Source organism: Drosophila navojoa, chromosome 4, assembly GCF_054131105.1.
Source record: "Drosophila navojoa isolate 15081-1374.11 chromosome 4, UAZ_NAV_1.0, whole genome shotgun sequence".
Taxonomy (NCBI): Eukaryota; Metazoa; Arthropoda; class Insecta; order Diptera; family Drosophilidae; genus Drosophila; species Drosophila navojoa.
Window position 1 is genome coordinate 4,946,255 of NC_142892.1, and position 23,268 is coordinate 4,969,522.

Here is a 23,268-nt window from a genome sequence, read left to right on the forward strand (position 1 = left end):
ACTCATATATTAATATAATAAGTCATATAACATATATAAACTTTACTAAATCGCACCCTCGCTAGATCAAACCGCCCTCTGTGCAGATATTAAACGAAAATCAAATAAGAAATCAAATCTGAAATGCAAATGGAAAGAAATAAAAAAGTAGGATAAATAGAAGCAAAATTATAAATATGCATGAATGCTTTAAATTCAATAAGAAATTTAGTCGCTTTTTTTTATATTGTCTCAAAATATTTAAAGAGCAAAATTTCATTGCTGTGAAATCAAATCAAATGGAAAATCGTGTAGGAAACGAAAAATCAAATGAATAGAAATTCAATTATACAGTGGAATTGATGTTTCGAGTGGGATGTGAAGAGAATCTAAATATATGTAAATATATTCAAATTTTAGGTTTTTGATGTAAATTATATATTTTTGTATATTTGGCGTAGTATATATGCTTTTTTAATAATATGTGTATATTACTTTTTTTTTAGCTTATTTTGTGTTAATTGCTTTTTTTTTGCTTTAATTTTTTTAGTTCTTCAATTTGCTTAGTCTATTTTATTCAAAGTGTTTTTTTATATATATATTTTTAATTTTCTTTTTTTTTTTTTGTTTCAATTTTTTTGTTATTTATAATTATTTATTTTCTCGTTATTTTTCTTATTTTTATTTATTTATTGATTTTATTAATATTTTATTTATTTATTTATGAATTTTTTTTTTACTATATTTTTGTTTATTTTTTTTTACGTTCCTATTTTTTGTTTTGTGTGCTCTGTAACCACTGTTCACAATGCGCCTAAAAGCATGCCACACAAAATATGCAAATGACGCTGATGCGCGTGTAGAAATCATGAGAGAGTGAGAGGAGGAGGAGACCGATAGAGCTTGTTTGTGTTGGTGTGTGTGTGTGCGTGTATTGTGCGTGTTCGGGACAGCAGGCAGCAACTTAGTTGCCATAATTTTGCACATTTTAGCAGGCGACGCATGCAGGCGACAGCTGATCCCTAGCTACGCACCCTATCGCCCCCACCACGCCCCCCTCTGCCGCCAGCCGCCTTCTGCTGGCATGATAAACGAGTCGCATGCTTTTGATGGCTGCACAAATTGCACTAAATATTCACACAAACACACAGAGAGAGAGAAAGAAAGATAAAGAGAGAAAAAGAGAGGGAGAGAGAGAGATAGAGACAGCAGCAACGTATATATTTTACACAGAGCTGAAGAAGATGAAAGGGCTAAATACCGCCCGCTGCGTGTTTTTTTTTTTGTTGCTTTTCCTCTTTGCCCTTTTCATTTTCCACTCGAATTTCCCGCTGAAAAGAATGTTTGTCACATCAATGTGATAGCTCAAAGCCAAATGACAGTCAAATAGTCGTGAATTTCTCTCGTTTTATTGCAGTTTCATTTCAATGTGGGTCATCAACAAGCCTCGTACAGTGTTCACTCGCTAGATGTGAGTGCGAGCTCTGCCGCGATCATCCTCAACGTCTCAGGTACAGGGAGCTGTAGGGATAGGCGCTGTAGGCATAGGGCGAGGCATACACGCCGCTGGTGTAGGCGGCGGCATAGGGCGAGGCGTAAACGCCGCTGGTGTAGGCGGCCGCATAGGGCGTGGCTGCCACATAGGGGGCGCTGTAAGCCAGGAATTGGGGCTTGGCGGCGGTCAGAGCGACAACGGCGAACAGGCAGAGAGCGAACTGTGAATGGAGAGAAAGAGAGAGAGAGAGAGAGAGAGAGCAGTTAGTTAATGGTTCATGAACTAGTGGTTCATTTGAGCAGTTGGATAGTAAATGAAAGCCCAACACAATAAAGAAAAGATAATTATAACTGAAACTAGATCAAAAGAACTAGTTCAATAAACTAGTTCAAATGAACTAATAAAGAAAAGATAATTATAACTGAAACTAGATCAAAAGAACTAGTTCAATGAACTAGTTCAAAAGAACGAACTGGTTCTAAAGAACTAAATCGATGGACTATTTATTTTGAACGCTATATGCGTGAAATAAAAGGTTGAGCTCACTAGAACTAGTTCAAAAGAACTAACTCAAGGAACTAGTTCACAAGAACTAACTCAAGGAACTAGTTCTAGTACACCGCTTTTTTCAATGTGATTCTCCAATAATAGCTTCTATATTTACTCTACTGAAAGTTCCAAATTGTTTCCTACATTAAACTAGTTCATTTGAACAAATTTCTGAGCACAAGTTCCATTTCTGTAACTGAGAAACAGAAACAGAATGTAGTCGGAAAAGGAATTGGATCCAAAGAACTAGTTCCATTATTAAATTGCTTTCCAGCTCCTATGAATATATAGATTAAAAACAAACGCTGAATGTCTTGGAGCTTCGAACTAGCTCACTTTATCAGCGTGCTGTTCCCGTGAGCTAGTTCCAAACAAATTCACTTTAGATCCTCAATCAAATCACTATGAAGGAACTTATAGTCAAAACAATTTTCACACATTCTGCACTAGTTCCATTATCCTGCTCAACTGGTTCACTTTTGGAGCTACTCACAAACTTGAACATCTTGATTTTGGATGGGGTTGTTACTGCTTGTGTCTGACAAACTGATATGATTTGTAAGCCCAACTAGTTGTCGCTTTTATAGCCCAAAGCCCAGCGCCGACGTCACAGAATCGAACAGAATCTGATAAATCGGACCAAGTCATGATTGACCATGGCACGTTCCGCTCGATTCGGTAGCTCATTTGATTTTTGTTGTTGTTGTTGTTGTTTTTTTTTTTTTATTTATTTATTATTTAATTTAGCTGTGGGCCAAAAGTATGTGGGCTTTATGTGTCTCTCGGGTCGTGCGCTGCATTTGTAATAGGCCATAAGCTGTGTGTGTGTGTGTGTTGTTTTTTTTTACCCATTTTCTGTTTACACTTGGGCCTCCCAAATCGGAAGTAATCAAAAAAAGAAGACTGAAGAAAATACTGGCAGAAAACCCCAAATGCTGCACATGTTCATTTGCTTGCCGGGGCCATGCACAATTATCGTGCCCTGTAGTTGGGCTAATTCGAAGGTCCTTGCCTAATAATTCGAGGACAGTCGAAATGGGCCCATTTGCAGCTGACAGCGGACTACAGTGGAGACTGGCGCGCTGGTAGGGCGCTGAAAGTGCTTTGAGCATTTTTATGAACTCTACGTGCTCGAGAGAACTATTCGGAACTAGATATTTCTAATGGATTTTTATTGTCATATGTAAAATAAAATGTAAATTTTCAGTCAGTTTTTTATATGCTTATACCATATATCTTTAATCTCTGTATATATATGGTCTATATGGTATAAAATTTTGATTCTGTGCTTTATAAGAAAACGAACTCTGAAGCGAAATTCATTTACTATTTAGCAAGACTCTTAACTTTTCTGAATATCCCATGTCCGCATTAGTTAGGCTTTACTGTAACTCCTGAATCTCCGACCAGGCTAATTTGCAGACATTTTTCGCCTATTTGAAGTGCTGCTAGCCGGGCTTGGACCCCAGCCCATTGTCTATAAACTTTTCATCACTTGAGCACTTTATATACTAGATGTACTCTCTATATATATATGTATATACACTAAATATATATATGTATATATATGCATATATTCAATTTGTCAAGTTGTTAAATTAAAGCAGCTTGGCTGACAGCAAGTCCTTGGTGCATCCTTTTGTCTTAGCCATGGCAACGTCTGCTGCTGTCGCTGTTACTTTGCCTTCCCCTTCCCCTTCCCCTTCTTCGTCTTCTTCTTTGCATTTTGCATTTTAAATCCGACATAAATTTAGTTGGCAGCTCTTCATTCGAATATCTCGACAGATATTTCAATGTCTGCATTGTCGCTTTGTCTAGATCTCATAGTTAATTTTGTTAAGCAATCCCGAATTGTTAATGGCATTCGGTTTCAATTGCAGCAAAAGCTCTGCAAATTATTCAAAATATTTTGCGAAATGGGAAAACTGAAAGGGCAAACTAGTGAACTAAAGTCAGTGAACTATTACAAGTTCTTTTAAAAATCTAAATCTTTATCGGAACTACAGAAGTTGTGTGACTTTAATAAAAGAATGAACTAGTTCAAGTTAATTCAAAGCTAAAACTTACAGAGAACAAGAACTACAAACGTCAAAGAAAGTGAACTAATATGAGTTCATAAAAAATATAATAGATGAAAAATGAACTAGAAAATTCGAATCAGTGAACTAAAATTAGTTCTTGAGATAGGGAACTAAATGAGAAATGAACTAGACCCTGCTTCAAGAATGTGGAAGTGCATAGAAAATAAGCTACTACCATTTGAGCTAGTTCCAGAGCCTGATCACAACAATGGGAAGAAAAATAAAAATTAAAGTGAAATAGATTAGAAAACAATATACATATATATGTATATATATGCATAAATATACACTTATATATTTATATATATTTGCCCATTTATTTCATACACACTTATATTTTCACAAATTTCTATGCAGACGTTGCATTTACTGAAAATCCCTCCCAATTATTTATGTATTTAAAGCTCTGCACTCCTCTCCACTCCACTCACTCTCGCCGTCTCTCTCGCTCTTCATCATAGTTCAAAGCATTTTAAGTAAACCTACAAACAAATACGAAAGAAAAACTCTTCAATTATTTACGCATAATTCACTTCAAAATTAAACAGCCCGAATACAGTTTGAGAGCAACTGTTCAGTTGCTAATCTCTCGCATGCTATACAAAATTCATTCTGTTAACGCCACAGTGGCTCCGCAACTGTTGTTGTTGTGTACGCTCGCTCTCTGTTTGTCTTTCTCTCTCTCTCTCTCACTCTTGCGCCTGCGCTCTGGCCTGTGCCGGCATTTTTCCAAAACAATTCCTAGACACAGACTTACACACACACACAAGTCTACGCCGCCCACCGTGCCCGCCCCTGGCGTTTGCTTCCGTTTCCTGTTCTATATATGTACATATATGTATGTGTATACTATATATGGGCCGCATCTCCTACTGAAATTTGAAAATGAAAACAAAAATAAATGAGATCTAAAAATAGATTAGGAATTTGAAATTTTCCAAGTAGTTTTTGTATTTTCCTTTAGGAAATGCCACAAAAGATTGCGTGTAGCAAATGGAATAGAAGAAACACGATAAATTGCTTTTGAAGTGGAGTAAAAACAAAACAATATTAACATTTCATTTTTGATTGCTCCCTTTGCTTGGGAAATATGCTCATTGGGTTGGGGGGCGGCCTGGGCTGGGACTGGGATGTTTATAGTTAGTGATGGGAATTAAAGCAGATACTTAAATGTGCGTGTGTATGTGTGTGTGTGGATTATTGTCTGTGCTGGTCATTGGCTCATCGCTAATTGGAATGAGACTAGATGCGTGTGTGTATGAGTGTGGAGGGGCGAATAGGCGAGTGGGCAAATAGTTTTGATGGGAATTTACGCATTTTAAGTGGAATGTTGAGAAACTTCCCCGCATTTGAATTGGGCTGCTCGAAATTGCCAATTACTATTAATACGTTCGTACAAAAAGTAATTTTAAATGTCTCATAAATGTGCAAACAACAAAGAACCGCTATTAATCATTGCCTAATATTAATAATCTCTACAATCAAAATTAATCAGTACTGATAACATTTCATAATCAATAACATATGAAATCAAAAATGCTTTTTCCCGTTCGTTTTATTCAATTTTTATTTATAATTAGCTCAGTCGGCTAATTAAAACCCTCTCCGTGAATTGTCTTTGTTTTTGGTTTTGTTGTTTGTGTTTTGTGTATGTTTTGCTTTGTGGGAATTATGTTATTCACATGCCGCTCGCATGCTATACAATTATAAGTCTCTCTGCCGCTGTCTCTCGCTCTTCCATTCTATACGTTTGGCACGCTCAGCTGGCGATGTTGCCAGACTGTTAAATTGTGGATTGCTTGATATTTATAATCTGTTAAGAAATTAAGTTAATTGTAATATATGACTGTAGTCAATAAATACATTAAAAATATTAAGTGTAACACTAATCAAGCTTAGAAATAATTAACTAAGCAAATTATGATATTTAATCTGTAAAATATTTGCCACTAAGACTTAACATAAGCTGAGCGTGCGCTGTTAATTTAACAGACCTGCTCAGAAACAATCGCGCGAGAGGGAGAGTAACTTATCGTTGAGAACAACAACAAAGCTGTTGGTAAACACTAACACACACATACGTTTGGCTAGAGATGAGCGCAGAGTGGCACTCACGGACACTTGTGAATAGCCGTGTGACTGTTTGAATATTTTATTAATTCAATATAAAAAATACAATACAAAAATATATATTGTAATGATAAAGACAACATATTAAATAAAATATGCAAATATTATTTCATAAGTGAGAGTTGTATTTAGATGTATGCTAATGTGGTTAAATTGACAACTGCTACCCGTGAATGCGTGAGAGCGGTTTCATATGTGTGTGAAATAACATGTATGCGATTATTATTCATCACTGCTGATGTTCGCCTCTCTCTTGGCGGAGTGTGCACGAAGCGAGTCGAAAAAAAACCGTTGAACGAGTTGGACGCGCGGTCTGCGGTTTAAGCAAATACAAACGCAAATGGACGCCAAATTTGTTGTTAAAATTAATTCAACTAACTAAAAAAATGTTGGTTTGACGAAATTATATTATTGCCGTTGTGTGTTTCAACACATAGCGTTTGTGTTTCTATTGCGCGACGCGTTTCCAGTGTGTGTGTGTGTGTGTGTGTGAGTGTATTTGTGTGCAAGTACCTTTGTATGTTGTGCATTAATAAAATATTAGTAAATCATTAATGAGCAAAGCTGAAAAGTCAACACGCAAATACTTGCGAAATTATTATCGCCAGCTGCAGGGCAAGTGTAAGTGAAAGAGTAAGAAGAGGAAGAGAGCAGAACAGCGACGCCGCCGCAACGGCGGGTAAACAAATGGCAGCGTTCTATGGAATGTGAAGGCAAACGAACAACTAGAAGAACAAGCAGAAGAGCGTAAGACACGAGAGGCCGAGCGAATATGTGGAAAAGAACGGGATAGGGATATACATATAAAAAACAACAGCAGCTTGTGTTCAATCAAAAATTGGTTTTTCATTTCAATATCGAATCGAAAACAAAGTGCAAAAGGCAACAACAACTGATACAGCAATAAAAATATATATGTATAAAAAAACTACACTACTAAGCGCCCAAAAAGAAAATCCGGTTTTACAACTTCTGAAGCCGACGTCGCATTCTGCGCTGCTGCCGTTTCGTCTCTCGTTTTTTGTTGTTTTTTTTCTGGTCTCGCGTTTTGTTGCATGCATTGTGTTGAAAATTCCATAAAAATTTGTTGAAAACTGCAGGTGTGAATTAAACTTTCAATGAACCAAACGAAACTGACAAATAAATAAAAATAACGAAAGCAGATGCTAAACGTCAGCGCTGACGTCGGCAGCGCTGTGTACAGGTGCCAGCAACAGTAACAACAACAGCAACAACAATAACAGTTTTTCTATTTCTGTTATACACAAACAGCAACAACAACAATAGGAGCAGCAGCATCAGCGACGTCGACGTCAGCGTAGACAGCGGCCATTTGTGTATTAATAAAAGAGGCAGCATAAAATATTTATGAAAAAAGTGAAATCAATAACAAAACAAAAAGGGAAAAAATCAACAACATATTTAAACAATCTATTATTAAAATACATATTAAGTGTGCTCTCTCTTTTGCACTTCTGAATAGTAATTTTTTTGGTTTTTTCGGGGTTTTCCTTTGCTCTTTTGGCAGCTGTTATTTTAACACTTTGAAATTTGTTCCGTGTGCATCGCTATAAATTGAATTTGAACATGCCAACATGTTTTTGGTTTTTGCTTTTTGGGAGAGTTACTCAATTCCGTTATCTTATCCGCAACACGGCCGTTTAATGTTGTAGCAATAAAATTCCCCTCTCTCTGTCTCTCTCCCTCTTTCATGTTTGCCCTGGCCACACTGCAGTTATTTCCTTATCGGGAATTCCTATGCAATTGCAACATAACTTACCGCAATTTTACTTAAACATTTTTTCTGCTGTAATTTCTTTTGGTACAAATATTTTTATCTACTTTCCAGTCTAGACGGAAATATTTGTATTTTCTATTTTGTTTTGCCTCTTGCCTATCTATAATTGAAATACGTAAGTGTACGGTGTGCGAGTGCAATGGAAGCTTCCATAAGAGGGCTTCTTTTAATGTGCTCTCTTTCCCTCTCGCTCGCGTACACATTTAACTGTTGTCTGCTGCGATTTTTACTACTTTCTGTTTGTGCTCCGCCTCCCCTTACCCACAGGGGCAGTCAGCATCCAAATAGCCGAGCAACCCCCATAAAACGCATTTGTAGCCCCAACTCTCCCCATCCCTTCAGGCCGGCTTGAACTGTGGTGGTTGTTCTTGTTCTTGCTTTGTGGGCGCACATTTAAATTTATGCGAATATTCCAACGCACTAACTGCGACGGGTTGTCGCCCGCGCCAAAAACAAAAAAAAATAAAAAACTTTTTGCAGCTTTGGACTTTGACACCGACGTCGACGCTGACGTCGCGACGCCAGTTGCTCTCAGTTGTGTTTTGTCTGGGGCTGTGTTCAATGCTATTTGCTGTATGCTTTCCTTTTGTTGTTGCTGTTGTCGTTTTAGTTGTATTCTTGCATGCAGACAAAGAAGGAGACAGCAGACGACTAAGCACAAATGCCGCTCTCCGCCTTTCTCTATCTGTGCCTCTGCCGCTGTCGCTGCCTCTGTTGCTGCTTCTGTCTTTGCCTACAGGCTGCAGCAGCAGCAGCAGCCGCCCTGTGAATTGTGTTCCATTAGCAACAACCCCACATACACATGCACACACATATTTGCAATTACATACTTATGCTTCTCAGTATATGTGTGTGCAATGTAGAAACTCAGTGGCACAGTGGTCAGCGGTCGAGCTGAAATGAAATGCAAATAAATAATAAAGATAAATAATATAAATAGTTGTTAGCTGCTGCATTTAAATATCATTTAGTAATAGTTTAGCAGTAGGGAGTAACCGTTATTGCAATTGCGCTTTTTACATTACACACTGGAACGCCCACTGTGCAAGGCCTGTGCGACAGCTGCTGGCTGGTCAGAGAGCACATTCGGTCGGTGGCCGTTGCTGCTGTTACTGTTACTCTTGTTATTGTTGTTGTTAGTGTGGAGTTTTTTCGCTGCTGTTGCTGTTGCTGCTGCGGTGGCGGCTACTTTGGTTTTGTTGTTTGCTTTTGCTTCTGTTTCTGTTTCTGTGTTTTTTTTTTTCTCGAGCCGCGTGTGCTGCAAAATTGTTTGTTGTTGCTGCTGCTAAGTTTACATATGGCACAAAACGTGCTCGAGTAATGGAACAAAAGTTCTGTTTCGTCTTCCTCTTCTTTTTTTTCTATCTGCCCCTTCCTCCACACTCTCAGCGAGTTTTGCGCTTTTTTTTGCTCTTAATTGGATTTGATTGGATTTTGGCGCTAGAGGCGCCAGCGTTCATAAACTTAAATACATGCTGTGTGTGTGTGTGAGAGAGTGAGTATGAGTGTGTATGTATGCCTGCGTATGAATCTCTGTCTGTTTGACAGCAAATCGCATTAGTTGATCCTCTGCCCTCGTCCCGCGCTTCTCTACACTTTTTGTAGAGTTTCTCAGCGCTTTCCATTTTTTGTTTAGTTTTGCATTCGCATAGCTGATCTTTTGTACATCATTGTTGTTGTTGTTGTTGTTGGTTTTTGGCTTTTCCAAAATCTTGTGGGGCTGCCACACATTCGGTGTTGCCACAGTGCCATAAAAATCGCTAAACTACTGAACTGTAAAGGTTCATTGAACCTGCCACAGCGCCACAAAAGAGCCACAGTCAGTCCATTGTATGCCACTACTGTTGCCGCTGTTGTTGTTGTTGTTGTGGTTGTTGTTGCAGGCCCACTGCCTGCGCCGTTGTTGTATTTGCTTTTCACACACAGGCTGCAAGCTTTTTTTTCTCTCTTTATTCATATTTAATATGCAACGCTGATGTTGCAAGTTACAAGTTGCCAGCGTCATCGCTTTTCCGTTTCGCATATGTGCAATATGCCACCGCTGCTGCCGCCGTCGCCCAGTTGCCACCGTTCGCCCCCCTTCGGCGCCCAAGCGATGGCGACGCACTCGCTAATTTAATCGTTGCTTGTGCGTGCCATACCCTATAATTAAATGTTATACAAGTTTGTCTGTTGAGGACTTATGTTAAGAGTCTGCTAAGAATTGGCATGGCTGTTAATCGAACCGAAGGCTGCTTTACAGAGGCTTAATGGGCACCTAACAGCATTGGCTACTGTTATACACATAAGCGTTCTAATATCCCTTATATTGAAATGCTTGTAGTATGACATTAATATAGGACATTTCTTAGCTCTCCACTCTCCAATATTTGACATGACTGCTTATCTAGCCATCTGCAGCAGCTCAACTGTTATACTGTGATAGCACGCTATCTCGCTTGCACTTTATATTCACCTGAATGGACATTCATTTCATAAAATTCTCCAGCATTTTCTCTGCCATAAAATGTTTTATATAGTGTGTAATTGCTGCTAATGCAGCAACAGTTGCTACTCTTTCTGCTGCTGCTGTTGCTGTTTATGTTTTTGTTGTTGTTGTTGCTGCTGCTGTTGATTTCTATGCCTATTGTATTAGTTGTTCCACATTTTGGCCGATTCTTGGATACTTAATGCGCTGACGCGCGCCAAACCCGAAAGCCAAATGGCCCCAAACTAACGAACGTCAAAGTCAGCGCACTGGAACATTTAACAGTAACAGAAATAACAACAGCAACAACAATAGCAGCAGCAGCAAATTTAATAACAGCCAACAATTCGTGTTTACAGTTAGCCAAGTTTCGCCTAACGTTTATTCTTGTTTGTAGATATTTTCGGGCTTTATTTGTTGCTTTTTTTTTGGCCATTTACGTATATATAAATATATATACTACACAGATAAATATATATTTCTGTAGTTAAAGATCTGTGCGTGTTTAATTTTAAACTTCATTAAATAAACTGCGTGTTGTTATTGGTGCTGTTGTTGTTGTTGTTGTTGTCTAGCAGCTAACACGCAGTTTGAATTTTAAATATTGTCTGAGCCCTTGGCTTTGCCTTTGTAGTTGTCGGCTTTGTTAACTACACAAATACCCTGTAGATGGGGTATACATGACTTGAGCTGGAATTTCATAAGAAGCCAATAGCTTTGAATGCGTTGTATATAGATTGTTATAGCTGTTATACTGTTACAGAGGAAAAATATTTAGGATAACCATTTTATATTTGATTTTAATTAAAAGGATTTTTTAAATAAGTGAAATTTCGCTAATATGTTTATTACATATCATTACATATCACTTAAGTTCTATAAACCTCATCTCATTTTTCATTATTTCCAATTTGTTGTACATTTATTTTCATTTAGAATTTCATCAAGGGTATTTCGTCTTCTACTACCTGTTCACAACTGATCTTCTCCTTTCCTTCTCGTGTTATATTTTTTCCTCTGTTATTTGGGTTTTCTTGTGTGTGTGTGTGTGTGTGTGTGTGTGTGTGTATCCTGTCATCAGCCTCAGCCTCATTCCCTTTTTGTTAGCCTACCTGTGCACTTTGCGTGCCTGGCTCTGAGCTCGCTTTTGTGTAGTTATAGCTGTAGCTGTATCTGTATCTGTGTTTGTATCTGTATCTGTATCTGTATCTGCGCTTTAACAAAGTTGAAATCTACCTGACCTGTTAGCTACCTTCTTTTATCTCTCTCGGTCTCACTCTCTCTCTCTCTATCTCACCTGCGCTTCCTTTTGAGTATTCTAATAAGATTTGTCTGGGCCAGGAGCCAGGCAACTGGTTTGCCAAAGGATTGCGGCAGTGGCAGAGGCAGTGAGGAAGGGAGATGGAGCAGGATTCCTCTTCGTTCGTTGGCAAAGAAAGATTAAAGTTGACTTTGTTCGGACTGTGTAAAAAGGTAAACGTAGCGAATGGGATTCGTTTGCGTTTCACACTTGTTTGAGCTGTAGATGTTGATTTTGAATTGAAATGCATTTTACACATCGTTTCACAGGTTCTTTAAGGGATATCTTGATTGAAACTCTTGAGTGTTATTGATATATTTGAGGTGTTTGTAATACAGTTTTGGTTTTATGTACAAGTGGTAAATGTTACATCATGTTCGTTTGGGTTAATAATGTAATCATCATTTATAAGGCTTACAGCTGAGAATGTCTGTTAAGGCTACCTATAAGGCTGTCTGTTAAGGCTGTTGGGACATTTTATTAAAGCAGAAATTTAATTTGAATTTGAATGTTAAATTTTGCAGCTGACTGTTAAGGCTCTCTGTTAAGGCTGTTAACACTGTTTTGTTTGTCCGTTATAGCTAACTGTTAACACAGTCTATTCAGGCTGCCTTTTAACAGCTTTCATGTTAACTACGCCCTTATAGAAGCTGCTTTAAATTTGTGTTAGCATGAATAATACATTATTTTCATTTACTTTGAAACATTGCAGAACATTCTTTTAAACAGCTCATTCTTCCTAGCTCTCTTTCATCTCTCTGCCGCTTTCCCTCTCCCATTATCCATTTTAATTATGTATACTCTCACAATTTCCTTGCAGGCACACTCTGCACACTCTGCTTCCCTTCAGTCGCTTGCATATTTCCGCTTTAGCACAGATTTCATTGCCATTTGTCGGCGTTGCCACAATTTGTTACATTTCGTTTCTCTGTTCCTTTCCTTTTCTCGCTTTTGTTTCAACTCAAGTGGCCCTCCGGCTGAGACTCCATATGAATGCCAATTGCCCAGCTCCTGCACAGACTCCCAGATTCCCTTGCTCCTCTGGTACTCACTTGACTCCGTATACAGCTCCATTTCCATTTCCATTGCCATTTGCGACTCGCATCTCGATGTCGTTTGCTGCACTTCTCTTATGGCTGTTGTTGTTGTTTCTCTTCTTCGTCTTCCTCTTCTTCTTCTTTATAGCTCCCCTCCATTCAACTCTTTTTTCGCAGCTGCATGTGCCTTTTGGGTTAATTTTCATCAAATTGAAAACATTTAGCTGAATGACACTTTACATTGAGTTTCTTTACTTGTTCGTTCTTCTTGCCAACTCTTGCTGTCTGGCGTTTACTGTTATTGCTTTTTATGCTTATTCATTTGTAAAATTCATTTGATGAAAATCACTTTGAAATTGTCACGCATAAACGGCAATCAGGCTAACTTTATAAAGTTGACTTCTTATTCAGCTTTAAGTATGTGAGTTGGCTGTTTTTTTGTGGGTATCTGGCAACGCCATGATGTTGTAGTGGCTGTAAATGAAGGTTGAGCGTGCTTGAAGGAATATTTATAGTTGAGAATTGCTTTATATAGACTGTTATACAATCTGTTATACAGAATTCCCATGGGAATTCTGCGCATAAATTCACATAAATTCAAAAAGCTTTTGTATATATTTGTTGGAAAAAACTGTAAAATAAAACAAAAAATAATAAACAATAATTTAAAAAAAAAATATATATAATTTATAATATAATAATAAAAAAATTTATATGTATAAAAAATTTAAATACAAAAATAAAAAAACATTAAAGAACAAAATAAAGTAAAATATTAAAAATACATAAATATATCACTCCAATATATTCCATAAATATATTTATAAAATCACCAACTGCCTTGGTAAAATTTGTCAAAAATATTTAACATGAAATAATTAAAAAGCAAAGTTAGAAATTATTATGGGACTTTTAATGTACCTAATGTACAGTTACGCGCGCAAAGTTCAAAGTAAAAGCTGTAGAAAATAAACCGTAGCACTTGAGGGGTGTCAATGCCTAATGTTGTTGTTGCCCTTTGAAGCATGTTTATAAATTGTGTCTTTTAATAGCTTAATTGCAGTAATTAACTAGAAAAAAAAAAGAGGAGAAGAGCAGTGAAAAACAAGTGAAAAGCATAAAAGAAAGTGAAACGAAACGAAAAGTGTGACAAACTAAACGAGCAACCCACGCAAAGGGTCGCGTGTCTTTGACTAATTAAAACATGATGTTGGCAACCCTGTTGGCAGTTAGCTGAAAACTTCCACACACGACATTATGTCGCTGCGCAGCAACAACAGCGGCAACATGTCATACCAGCAGCAGCAGCAACAGTTGCTCGCACAGCTGCAGCAGCAGCATAAATTTCAGCAGCAGCAGCAGCATCAGCAACAACAGCAACAGCAGCAGCAACAGCTCTCCAATGGAACTGGCTCCAAGTACATCAACAGCAATACGAGTCGCAATAATCTGGCAACGCTTGTGGCGGCCATCAATGGGCATGATCAAGCGGATGGGCCGACGGCAACGCACAACAGCAACAGCAACAACAGCAGCAACAGCAACAGCTATCAGCTCTCCCCTGCAGCTGCCTCGCGTGTTGCCCACTCTGCGCCGTTGGGTCCGCCCTCCTACAGCGCTGCCACCGCGCAGCAGCCGGCGTTCGCCTACTTTAGCCAGCAGCAACATGCAGCGTTAGCCTACCAGCAACAGCAACAACAACAGCAGCAACAACAGCAGCAGCAACAATTGTCGCTGCCTCCGCCGGATCTCACGGATGGCATTGATCATCATCCGGCCTCCAATTCGCCGCCAGATTCGCCGCTTGCCGCCTCTGCTGCTGAACTGGAGCAGCAGCTGTGCGTCGTGGCCAAGATGCAAAAGTCGGTGACAATTACCGTTACGCCGCAGCGCAGCAACTCCATGGATTTTCTCAACTTTGAGGAAAAGCGTCAGCTAATCGCCTCCTCGCTGTCGCTCTCCGATATTTTGCACAGCAACAATGCAAATGCCAAGGAATCGAACGCAATCAATGCGAATGGTGGTAAGTGTTTAAAAAGAGATGGCAACACTGGCAAAATTTCCCCAGAAATGTTAACTATGTTAACATGATATAAGGCAATGTTAAATGATTGAGCAGCAAAGCCTTTAATGAAGGTCTATGTATTTCTATGTCGATCCAAAAATATGAATAATATAATATTATAATTTATTTCACAAGTTCATCAAAAGTTTAGACTCTTTACATACTTGTTTCGTAAAACTCCCTGTACTTTCCATACTCTCAACTTTTAGTAACTTCGCTGACTAAGCCAAAAAAAGCCTCAATTGTTCTGGTGTATTTCTTATATAGAGTAAACTTTCATTTCGTTGCGCATTTCCATGGAATTTTTCCCCATTAATCGCTTCGATTGGTTGAGCTGCGAATGTGAAGTTAAATGAAATAAAATGCAATTGAGAATAACTTTAAAACAGTTGAATGTATCTGCTTTGTTTTTATATTGTTTATATTGTTTCTCGACTCTTTATTTTTTTGTATCAATTGAGAGTTTAACAAAAAAAGAAAAAGAGAACAACTTTTATTTTGTTTTTACACATCTGCCGCAGAACGGAAATGTTTTTGTTCACTCTGCGAATGGTTCACTGCACTTGAATGCGAGCGCATGAATAGGCGGGGCAAGGGAGAGGCTTGGTCAACTGAAATGGGGGCGTGGCTGGGTGTGGGTAGCGGAGTTGACAACTCTGAAGCAAACAATGTGAAGTGGAGGGCGGAACAATAGTGGCCCACATACGGCAATTGTTGTTGTTAACTAACACTAACTTCGGCGAACTGTTGAACAACACTGGTAATGCTTTTAGCCTTGTCAAATAACTGTTAGTGCCAGATATGCATCTGTTTACCTCATTCTGCATTAACTCTCAGCAATTTCAAATCATTTGCATACGTGCCGACTTTTTTTTTTATTATTGTATTGCTTTAATTTTGTATTTTTTCACACCTAACACACTTAGCTACCTCGGCTGCTCCACTGTAAAGCGATTTGTTGACTTTTATAAGGCTGTCAGTCAAGTCAAGCCGCGACACTACTCTTCCCTCTCTGTCACTCTTTCGATGATACTCCCAAGCTGACAAACTGACTTATAATCGTCATCATTAATCAAAAGCAACAAGAAATTGGAGCGGCGTGTGAAAGAAAGAGATAGATAGCGTTGAGATGAGCGCACTGTCCGAAATAAAATGTGAGCGTGTAGATGTTCTTTTTTTTTTTTTTTTTTCGTTGGCGATCAACGAAGTTTGGTTCTCTTCATTTACCTAAGCTCGGCTATGCTCGGCTTGCCAGCCGAAGCTTTTGAGTGCCTGTTCGTTGAGCCTGATTGGTTCATTGCAATTTCCAGGCACATTCCCAGCAACAACAAGAACAGTAAAAGCTTTATTGCATGCACGTCTATTTATAGAACGCGAAGCAGCGAGCATTGTCTTCGCTTTTGTCGTTGTTGTTGTTGTTGTTGCTGTCGTCTCTTTTATTGGCATTTAAATTTGTTTGCAATTAAAATGCTCGTATTTCAAGTTCAAGTGAGAGCACGCGTCGCAGTCAGTGGAAACGAAGAGAGACAGAAGGAGAGAGCGCGAAAGAAAGAAAATAACAGAGCGCTCATTTCAGCTTGCCTTGTATAATTAATTCAGTGTGTCGAAGTGAGTCGATGAATCATATGATTTGCTGTTGCTGTCGCTCTCGTGTCCCCGTCGCCGTGTTCCTCAGTGAGCTTTTGTGTTGATATTGTTTACATTTGCTTTTGCTTTTGCTTTGATTTTGCTAACCGCATTCCGCGCATTTTTTGCAACAATTTACGAAATTGCAGCGCATTTGTAGCACAAACAAGATTTGTTCACAAATTGAATGTGAAGTAATTATTTACTTGTTTGTTTTCAATATATATGTATGTATGTGTGTGTGTGTGTGTAAGTAACAACGTGTACGGTCAAAAGGCGTCGCATTTAATGATGAGACGTAGGCCTTATGGGTGTGGCAACGGAAATTCCATAAAAGGTAGGGGACATAGCCCACTGTTACCCAAAAAGAACATGAATTAAAGTTCCAATGAACTTTGTCAAATTTATAGGCGGCTGTTTGACAATCACTTGCGAATGTTAGACATGATAGAAATGAGAAAGCTATTGGCATGAGCTTAGTCTAATGAGATTGCCATAAAAGTTAAGCAAGGTTCGTCTTAAGAGCAATAAATTTAAATAAAAAAATTTATGGCTTTGACAAATTATGCTTACGAATTTGAGACGTAGCAGAAGGCCAAAAAAGGGCTTAAAGGTAGTAGAAAAGTTTAGCGTAAATATAAACCAGATGAAAGACAATTAAAGAGAATATTATTTAGTCTGATGGATATTCAATAAGTTATGGAATAATAAGTAAAAGGAAGTGTTTTCATATCTTTAGCTATAGACATTGTAAGAGCTGAAAGAAAAACTATTCCTAAAGGCAGTTAAATTTTTCAGGTACTTACATATGCAATTCTATACCTACCTTTTGCTTTTTGCTCTATCATTTGCTAGATCTAAGCCCATAATTCTCTATTTATCGCTTCCGCTTCAGGAGTAGCATTTTACTGCTCTGGGAAATTTAAGCGCTTACTTTTTGTCTCTCTCTCTCTCTGTCTCTCTCTCCCTCTTGGGAGGCTCAACTCGTAATCAATTGTTCTAATTTCCGTTTGTAAATAAAATAGAATTGAATTGCATTTACAGCTACGCAAAGCCTTCAACTTATATTCCCATGACTTGTTCAATATTTATTTGCTTTTGTTTTTGTTTATTTTATTTTTTTTGCGAAATTTATCTCAATCGAATACAATTTCGCTTCTGGCAATTATTTTGCGACGAAAACGTAACAAGAAAATTGGCTTCAATGTAACATACATTGAACTGGCAGCTGTCTCTCTGTCTAGCTCTGTCTCCCTCTTCCTCTTGCTCCCCCCTCTGTCTAGCTCTGCCTACCTCGCATTCTAACCCCCTCTCTCTCATTCTATTTATCGCTTTCAATCTCCATTTGGCTAACTTTTTTTTTTCAATTCCGTTTCAATTGCAATCATCAAACGGTTTTTTTTCTCCTCTGCCACGCTCATAACTTGGCTAACACCTGGCATTGCCCGTCTTCTAGTATTTTTTTTCTCGCAACTTCAAACGTTTGTAAAATCGATAAAAATATCGTCGCTGTTGTTGTTGTTGTTGTATGTAGCCTATCGATAACTTGTTACAATGTCAGCGCCGCCCATTTGGCGTTCACTTAAAATTTCATTTGATGGCAGCGTTGAGAATTTCCTCTTCATTTCTATCAATTTGCACGCCAATTTTCGCTGTCGGCAATTCAGTCAGTTCTGCCACTGCTCTTCTTCTTCCTCTTCCTCTTCTTCGTCTGCGATTAGAGCTGTAAAAATACAGAAGCTATCAAAATGCTAAGATGCGAAGAGCGACGCAGCATGGATGCCATAAAGCCAGGCAGAAGACGGGCCGAAACAGTAGCGCGAGCCCCAAAACAAAACTGGCTATAAAAATATGGAATGCGGCAACAACAACAACAACAACAGGAGCAATAATTATAGCAACAACAACAAAAACATGAGCTGACATGTGAAGTCGCCTCAAAAACGGAAGGTGAAGTGGTTATTGAGTGGGGCTTAGAGGCACCAGCAAAGTTGGGTGATTGGGCGCGGGGCGTGGCAGGCAGGTGCAGAGTTGCCACACAAAAGGCTTGCCAGAGGATAATTTTTATTGTGGGTCGGGCAGCGCTATTTATATCTTTAAATAAACAACAACAGCAGCAGCAACAACAACAACAACAACAACAAGGCTGCGCAGCCTGTGAAGGTTGCTTTGTCGTCGTCTGTTTGCCTGGCTGCCGTTGTTGTTGTTGTTGTTGTATTATTTTTTTGTGGCTTTATCAAACGATTTTGAGGCCTTTTGCAGCTAGTTGGCAGCTCACTTCAGTCGCACAGCATGTAATTTGATTGAGATGCGCTGTAAAAGCGAGCTGTGAATAGAGGGTATGATGGGTATTGAGGGTAAAAAGGATACTCTTTAATTTATTTTAATACAATTGGTATTTATAGAGTACATTGAGTTCCTAAAATATGTCATTTCTTAGGAATAGCTTAAAGCCCAAATATATTTTCCTATTTTTAGCTAAATTCTGGTACATACTTCTATCCATAGATGAAAGTTATATTATTTAAATTATATTATTTTGTTCATAGGTTTTTAGATACATTTTATAAATATTCATATAGACATTCATATAGATTTCGTTCACAGCTTTTATAGGTAATTCATTAATATTTATATAAATTTCACATATATGTATATTTATTTTTGTTACCTCATTTATAGCTTTTATTTACATTTTTAGGGTATTTCTTAGCGTATATTACTGCATATAAACCCCTTCATAAGAGATGAAATTTTTGAAATTTTTCTTTCATTTCCTCATGTTTATATATGCATTCCTAGGGTGTTTCGTAGTTTTTGCTTTTTTAATATAGCTTAGGGAATATACATAATTCACATTTCGAGGGTGTTTCCTAGTCTATACATATAGCTTAGGGAATATAGCTTACATTTTTCCTTAACAATTTAGTGGAATTAATTTCTTACAATTTATTCCTTTGCTCACCTGTTTTCACATTTAAATTTACAGGGTATATCATAGTCTATACTTGCCTAGAGCACAAATTCGTTTTTCCTTCATCGACAATTTATTGATATATTTTGCTGCTATACGTTCTTCTTTACTTACACCTCTCTGATATAAATTTCCAGGGTATCTCTCAGTCCATTATCACTTGCTCTCTCTTACACCATCTCCCCAGACACTTGGCGACTGTCCTGTTTGTCCGACTTGCCGGCGCCTATTGACAGTCAACATTGTAAACAAATTTCGGCCACAAGCGTGCCCCACTCATCGCTGGCCCCTCTGTCACGCCCCCTAGTGCGCCCACTCTTGGCATGGCATGGCTATATTGGTTTATTTCGATGGCACGCTAATCGAAGGGTATTAATCAATAAATTGACGTCGAGTGTTTGCTGATTAACTTTGTCGCTATTTATGGCTTGATTCTCTCCTTATCTCTCCTTCTCTCTCTCTCTCTACAAGCTCTTACGCAAGCAAACTCACATACTTGTTAACAATTTCCATTTGTTTACAATCTTCAAACACAATTGTGAGAATCTTGTTGTGGGCGAGCGAGCGTTGAGGTGCTAATGAGGCTCGGAGCTTCAGCTATAGCTCATTAATATGAACATCATCGAGTTGATAATGATGTTGTTGATCGGCCACGTTTATTGTTCTCATCGTTTAGCTAAACGACAAGTTGTATAAGATTTTTTATTATTTTATTATCGTCTTTAAGTTAATTTTTCTCATTGTAAATAATAAATAAAATATTTTTGCTTGGGCTGTGGATAAAGCATGCATAACTCAATTGAAATTTGTTGTTGTTGCTTTTTAATCCAATGAAATTCTTTGTCATCGATTGTAGCAGATATAAAATACTATTTATATGTATATATATTTATATATATTTATATATATGCGTGTGCTATGCAAAGATAAGCAATGATTGCATAAAACGTGAGCTTTCATCATATTGATAGAGTTCGACGTTTCGCTTTGTATATTCAAATGGTGCTGCAAACTTGTTTAGAAATTAAATATGAATATGAATACAAATTAAAATAAATATACATTTAAATTTCACATGTTCAATATAATTATATATGTCTACATTAAATTATTTATCGCTCGTCTAATATACGTATTGTGCAAACAAAACTTAGATATAAACCCAATTTGAACATCTTAATTAATAAAAATATATGCTAATCCTAATAGTCATTTAGAATGGTTTAAATAATATGTCTTTATATACAGCTCTCAATGTTTAAAGCTAGAACGCTTCAGCAGCTTAAATAAAATTCAATAACACAATCTTTTGAATGTTATATGAGCTTTGAGAACATAGAATGCGTCATGCATTAAGTCTTTTTTTTTTGTGCTACTCTGTTCATTTTTCATTTAAAGCAATCCAAATTTTGTGGACCATTAAGAGTCAAGGTTTTTGCTCCTAGAAAGGCACAAGACAAAATAATATATCTATATAAAATATAAAATATGAAATATAAAATGTAAAATATAAAATATAAAATATAAAATGTAAAATATAAAATATAAAATATAAAATATAAAATATAAAATATAAAATATAAAATATGAAATATAAAAGATAAAATATGAAAAATAAAATATAAAATATAAAATATAAAATATGAAATATAAAATATGAAATCCCCTATCCCCTATAAAATGTCCCCTATCCTCCCTATAAAAAAATATAAATCTCCCCCCCCTCTCCCCTCTCCCCTATGCCCCCTCCCCTCTCCTCTCTCCCCTATCCCCTCTGCCCTCTCCCCTATGAAATATAAAAATATAATAAAAAATATGACATGAAAAATAAAAGATAATATATAAAATATAAAATACAAAATATAAAATACAGAATATAAAAGATAAAAAATAAAATATTAAATATAAAGTATAGAATATTAAATAGAAATAGGTTAATAATGGAAATAGTTTAATAATGGGAAGAAAATATCTTGAAGCTTATTTATGAATGAATATTCTTATAATGGATGTGAAGCCTCAAATCTAAGGCTAGGGCATGAATGAAGAGTTCACTGTAGTGCCAATTCAACAATTTTTAAATATAATAATTATTATTATTAATAATATGTTAAGCCGAAATATATAGATATATTGCCAGAGCACTCAATTTATTTACCTACACACTCTTAATTCCGTAAGATCTTCATCATGTTGAGTGTTATCAAAGATCCTCTTCATATATCTTGTTTCAATAGGCTCTGCACTTGGCTCAACATGATCTAAACTGAAGTTGCACATATTAATAACTCGAAAAGCTGCTCAAGCGCTCATCGTCTATGTTCAATTGAAAATTAGCCTGCACTAGCTCAAGTTCAACTACCACAAATCGAAGTTCAAGTCGAGAAATCGTGTACAGTCCAGTGTAGAGCTCAGCCATGGCCTCTGGTCAGACAAATAGCCACTTAGAGCAGAGAGTTAAACTGCAATTAACAAGCAGCAAAAGCGTTTAAGCATTTTAGCCAACGGCATCTCTAGACCTTTTCGAGAGCAGTCACAAAAAAAAAAAAACAACAACGAAAAAATAGAGAAACAGAAAACAAAATGCCGCCATCAAATGTACAAGTCATAAGTCAGAGCCACGTTGACCCCATGAAGATCAAAGCCTTTCTAACTGCCTGATTAATGCGACACGCTGTTCCTAATGGCCCTCGCCGCAGACAGCTCGTTCGGCGACTAACTATGCCCTAACTATGCCAATAAACTTGTCACTTTGGGCCCGACACCAAATCACAAGCAACAAATCACAAATCAAAAGTCAAACAATGATCGATCAAATGTCGGCCGCACCTTCAGCTGAGAGGCTACACTCGAAGAAAAAATCAAGCAACATGAGAACTAGCAAATGTGTGCACAGACAATATAAATGTGGAAAGGCGGGCGTTGCTTGTTAGAAACTCGATAAAAATCGATAGTAGCTGTCAGTATGAAAGTAAATTTTGTAAGTCTAATAAAATTTAAATTTGGCCAAGCTTTGTCTATGTATGAGACATACGTATTTATTTTCATAGCATATTTTATGCTAAGCATGCAAGATCGATAAATATTGATTAGTAACTGTCTATACGAAAGTAAAAGTTAATGAAAGTTAAATTTTGATAAGCTTTGTGGCTGGCAAATGTAGATTAATTTGTTAGCATAAGCTACGTTTCTTTATAAAAAACGATAAATATTCATTTGCTAGTTAGGTTTCATAATAAAAAAAACGATAAATCGTTTATTTATTGTATATAAAGTTCTTGTAGCTGCAGATGCCTTAGGTTTGTCTGTAGTTAAAAAATATTAATTAATGATCACATTTACTAATATACCAAAAATCTATAAATATTATTCGATAAAGGAAAATCGATTATTATCGAAAAATAAATAGCTCTTCTTAATGCATATCTCAGCATTTCTTATATGAAGCTAAGCTAAGATAAGGCAAACTCAGCTTAATATTTATTTCTAAATATTTTAAATTTTAATTTAACGCTTAAATCTCTAAATTTACTGACAGTAAAAAACAAAAAAAATAATAATAAATATAATAATCAGAGTATCAATTATAGATGAGGGACAGACTCAACCTCGCTTAACACCTGAGAGCGTGGCGCAATTCAGTTTGAAATTATTCACTCTCTGTACATTTTGTGCTTTGGATTATGCAAATCGTGAATTCATTCGATTTGAAAATGATGAGACGGTGAGACGATTCAATCGGTCAACGATTCGACTTGCTGTTTGAT

General features: G+C 37.1%; 3 protein-coding genes across 13 annotated transcripts in view; 1 reads left to right on the plus strand and 2 right to left on the minus strand.

Moving 5' to 3' along the window:
• Cdc37 (cell division cycle protein 37) overlaps positions 1 to 23,268 on the minus strand; it is a 173,788-nt gene that overhangs the window by 126,223 nt on the left and 24,297 nt on the right. The gene's annotated exons all lie outside the window — the stretch shown is intronic.
• Positions 1 to 23,268, plus strand: part of LOC108651991 (uncharacterized) — a 116,548-nt gene that overhangs the window by 4,831 nt on the left and 88,449 nt on the right. For 3 of the 11 annotated variants that reach the window (XM_018101961.3, XM_018101963.3, XM_018101966.3), the window contains exons 1-2: positions 6,486 to 6,855; positions 13,889 to 14,859. The exons of 1 other annotated variant lie outside the window; for it this stretch is intronic. In XM_018101961.3, coding sequence (XP_017957450.1) covers positions 14,094 to 14,859 — 766 coding nt within the window. In that variant the 5' untranslated portion in view covers positions 6,486 to 6,855; positions 13,889 to 14,093. Of the gene's footprint in view, positions 1 to 6,482; positions 6,982 to 13,888; positions 14,860 to 23,268 lie in introns of those variants that run through there. 7 more of the 11 variants (XM_018101967.3, XM_089258920.1, XM_089258916.1 and 4 more) reach the window with 7 other exon arrangements.
• On the minus strand, positions 1,367 to 2,678 carry LOC108651995 (uncharacterized). The gene is made up of 2 exons (XM_018101973.3): positions 2,517 to 2,678; positions 1,367 to 1,694 (listed from the first exon to the last, which is right to left on the minus strand). The coding sequence occupies exons 1-2, from the start codon at positions 2,526 to 2,528 to the stop codon at positions 1,479 to 1,481; spliced, it is 228 nt and encodes a 75-aa protein (XP_017957462.1). The 5' UTR covers positions 2,529 to 2,678; the 3' UTR covers positions 1,367 to 1,478.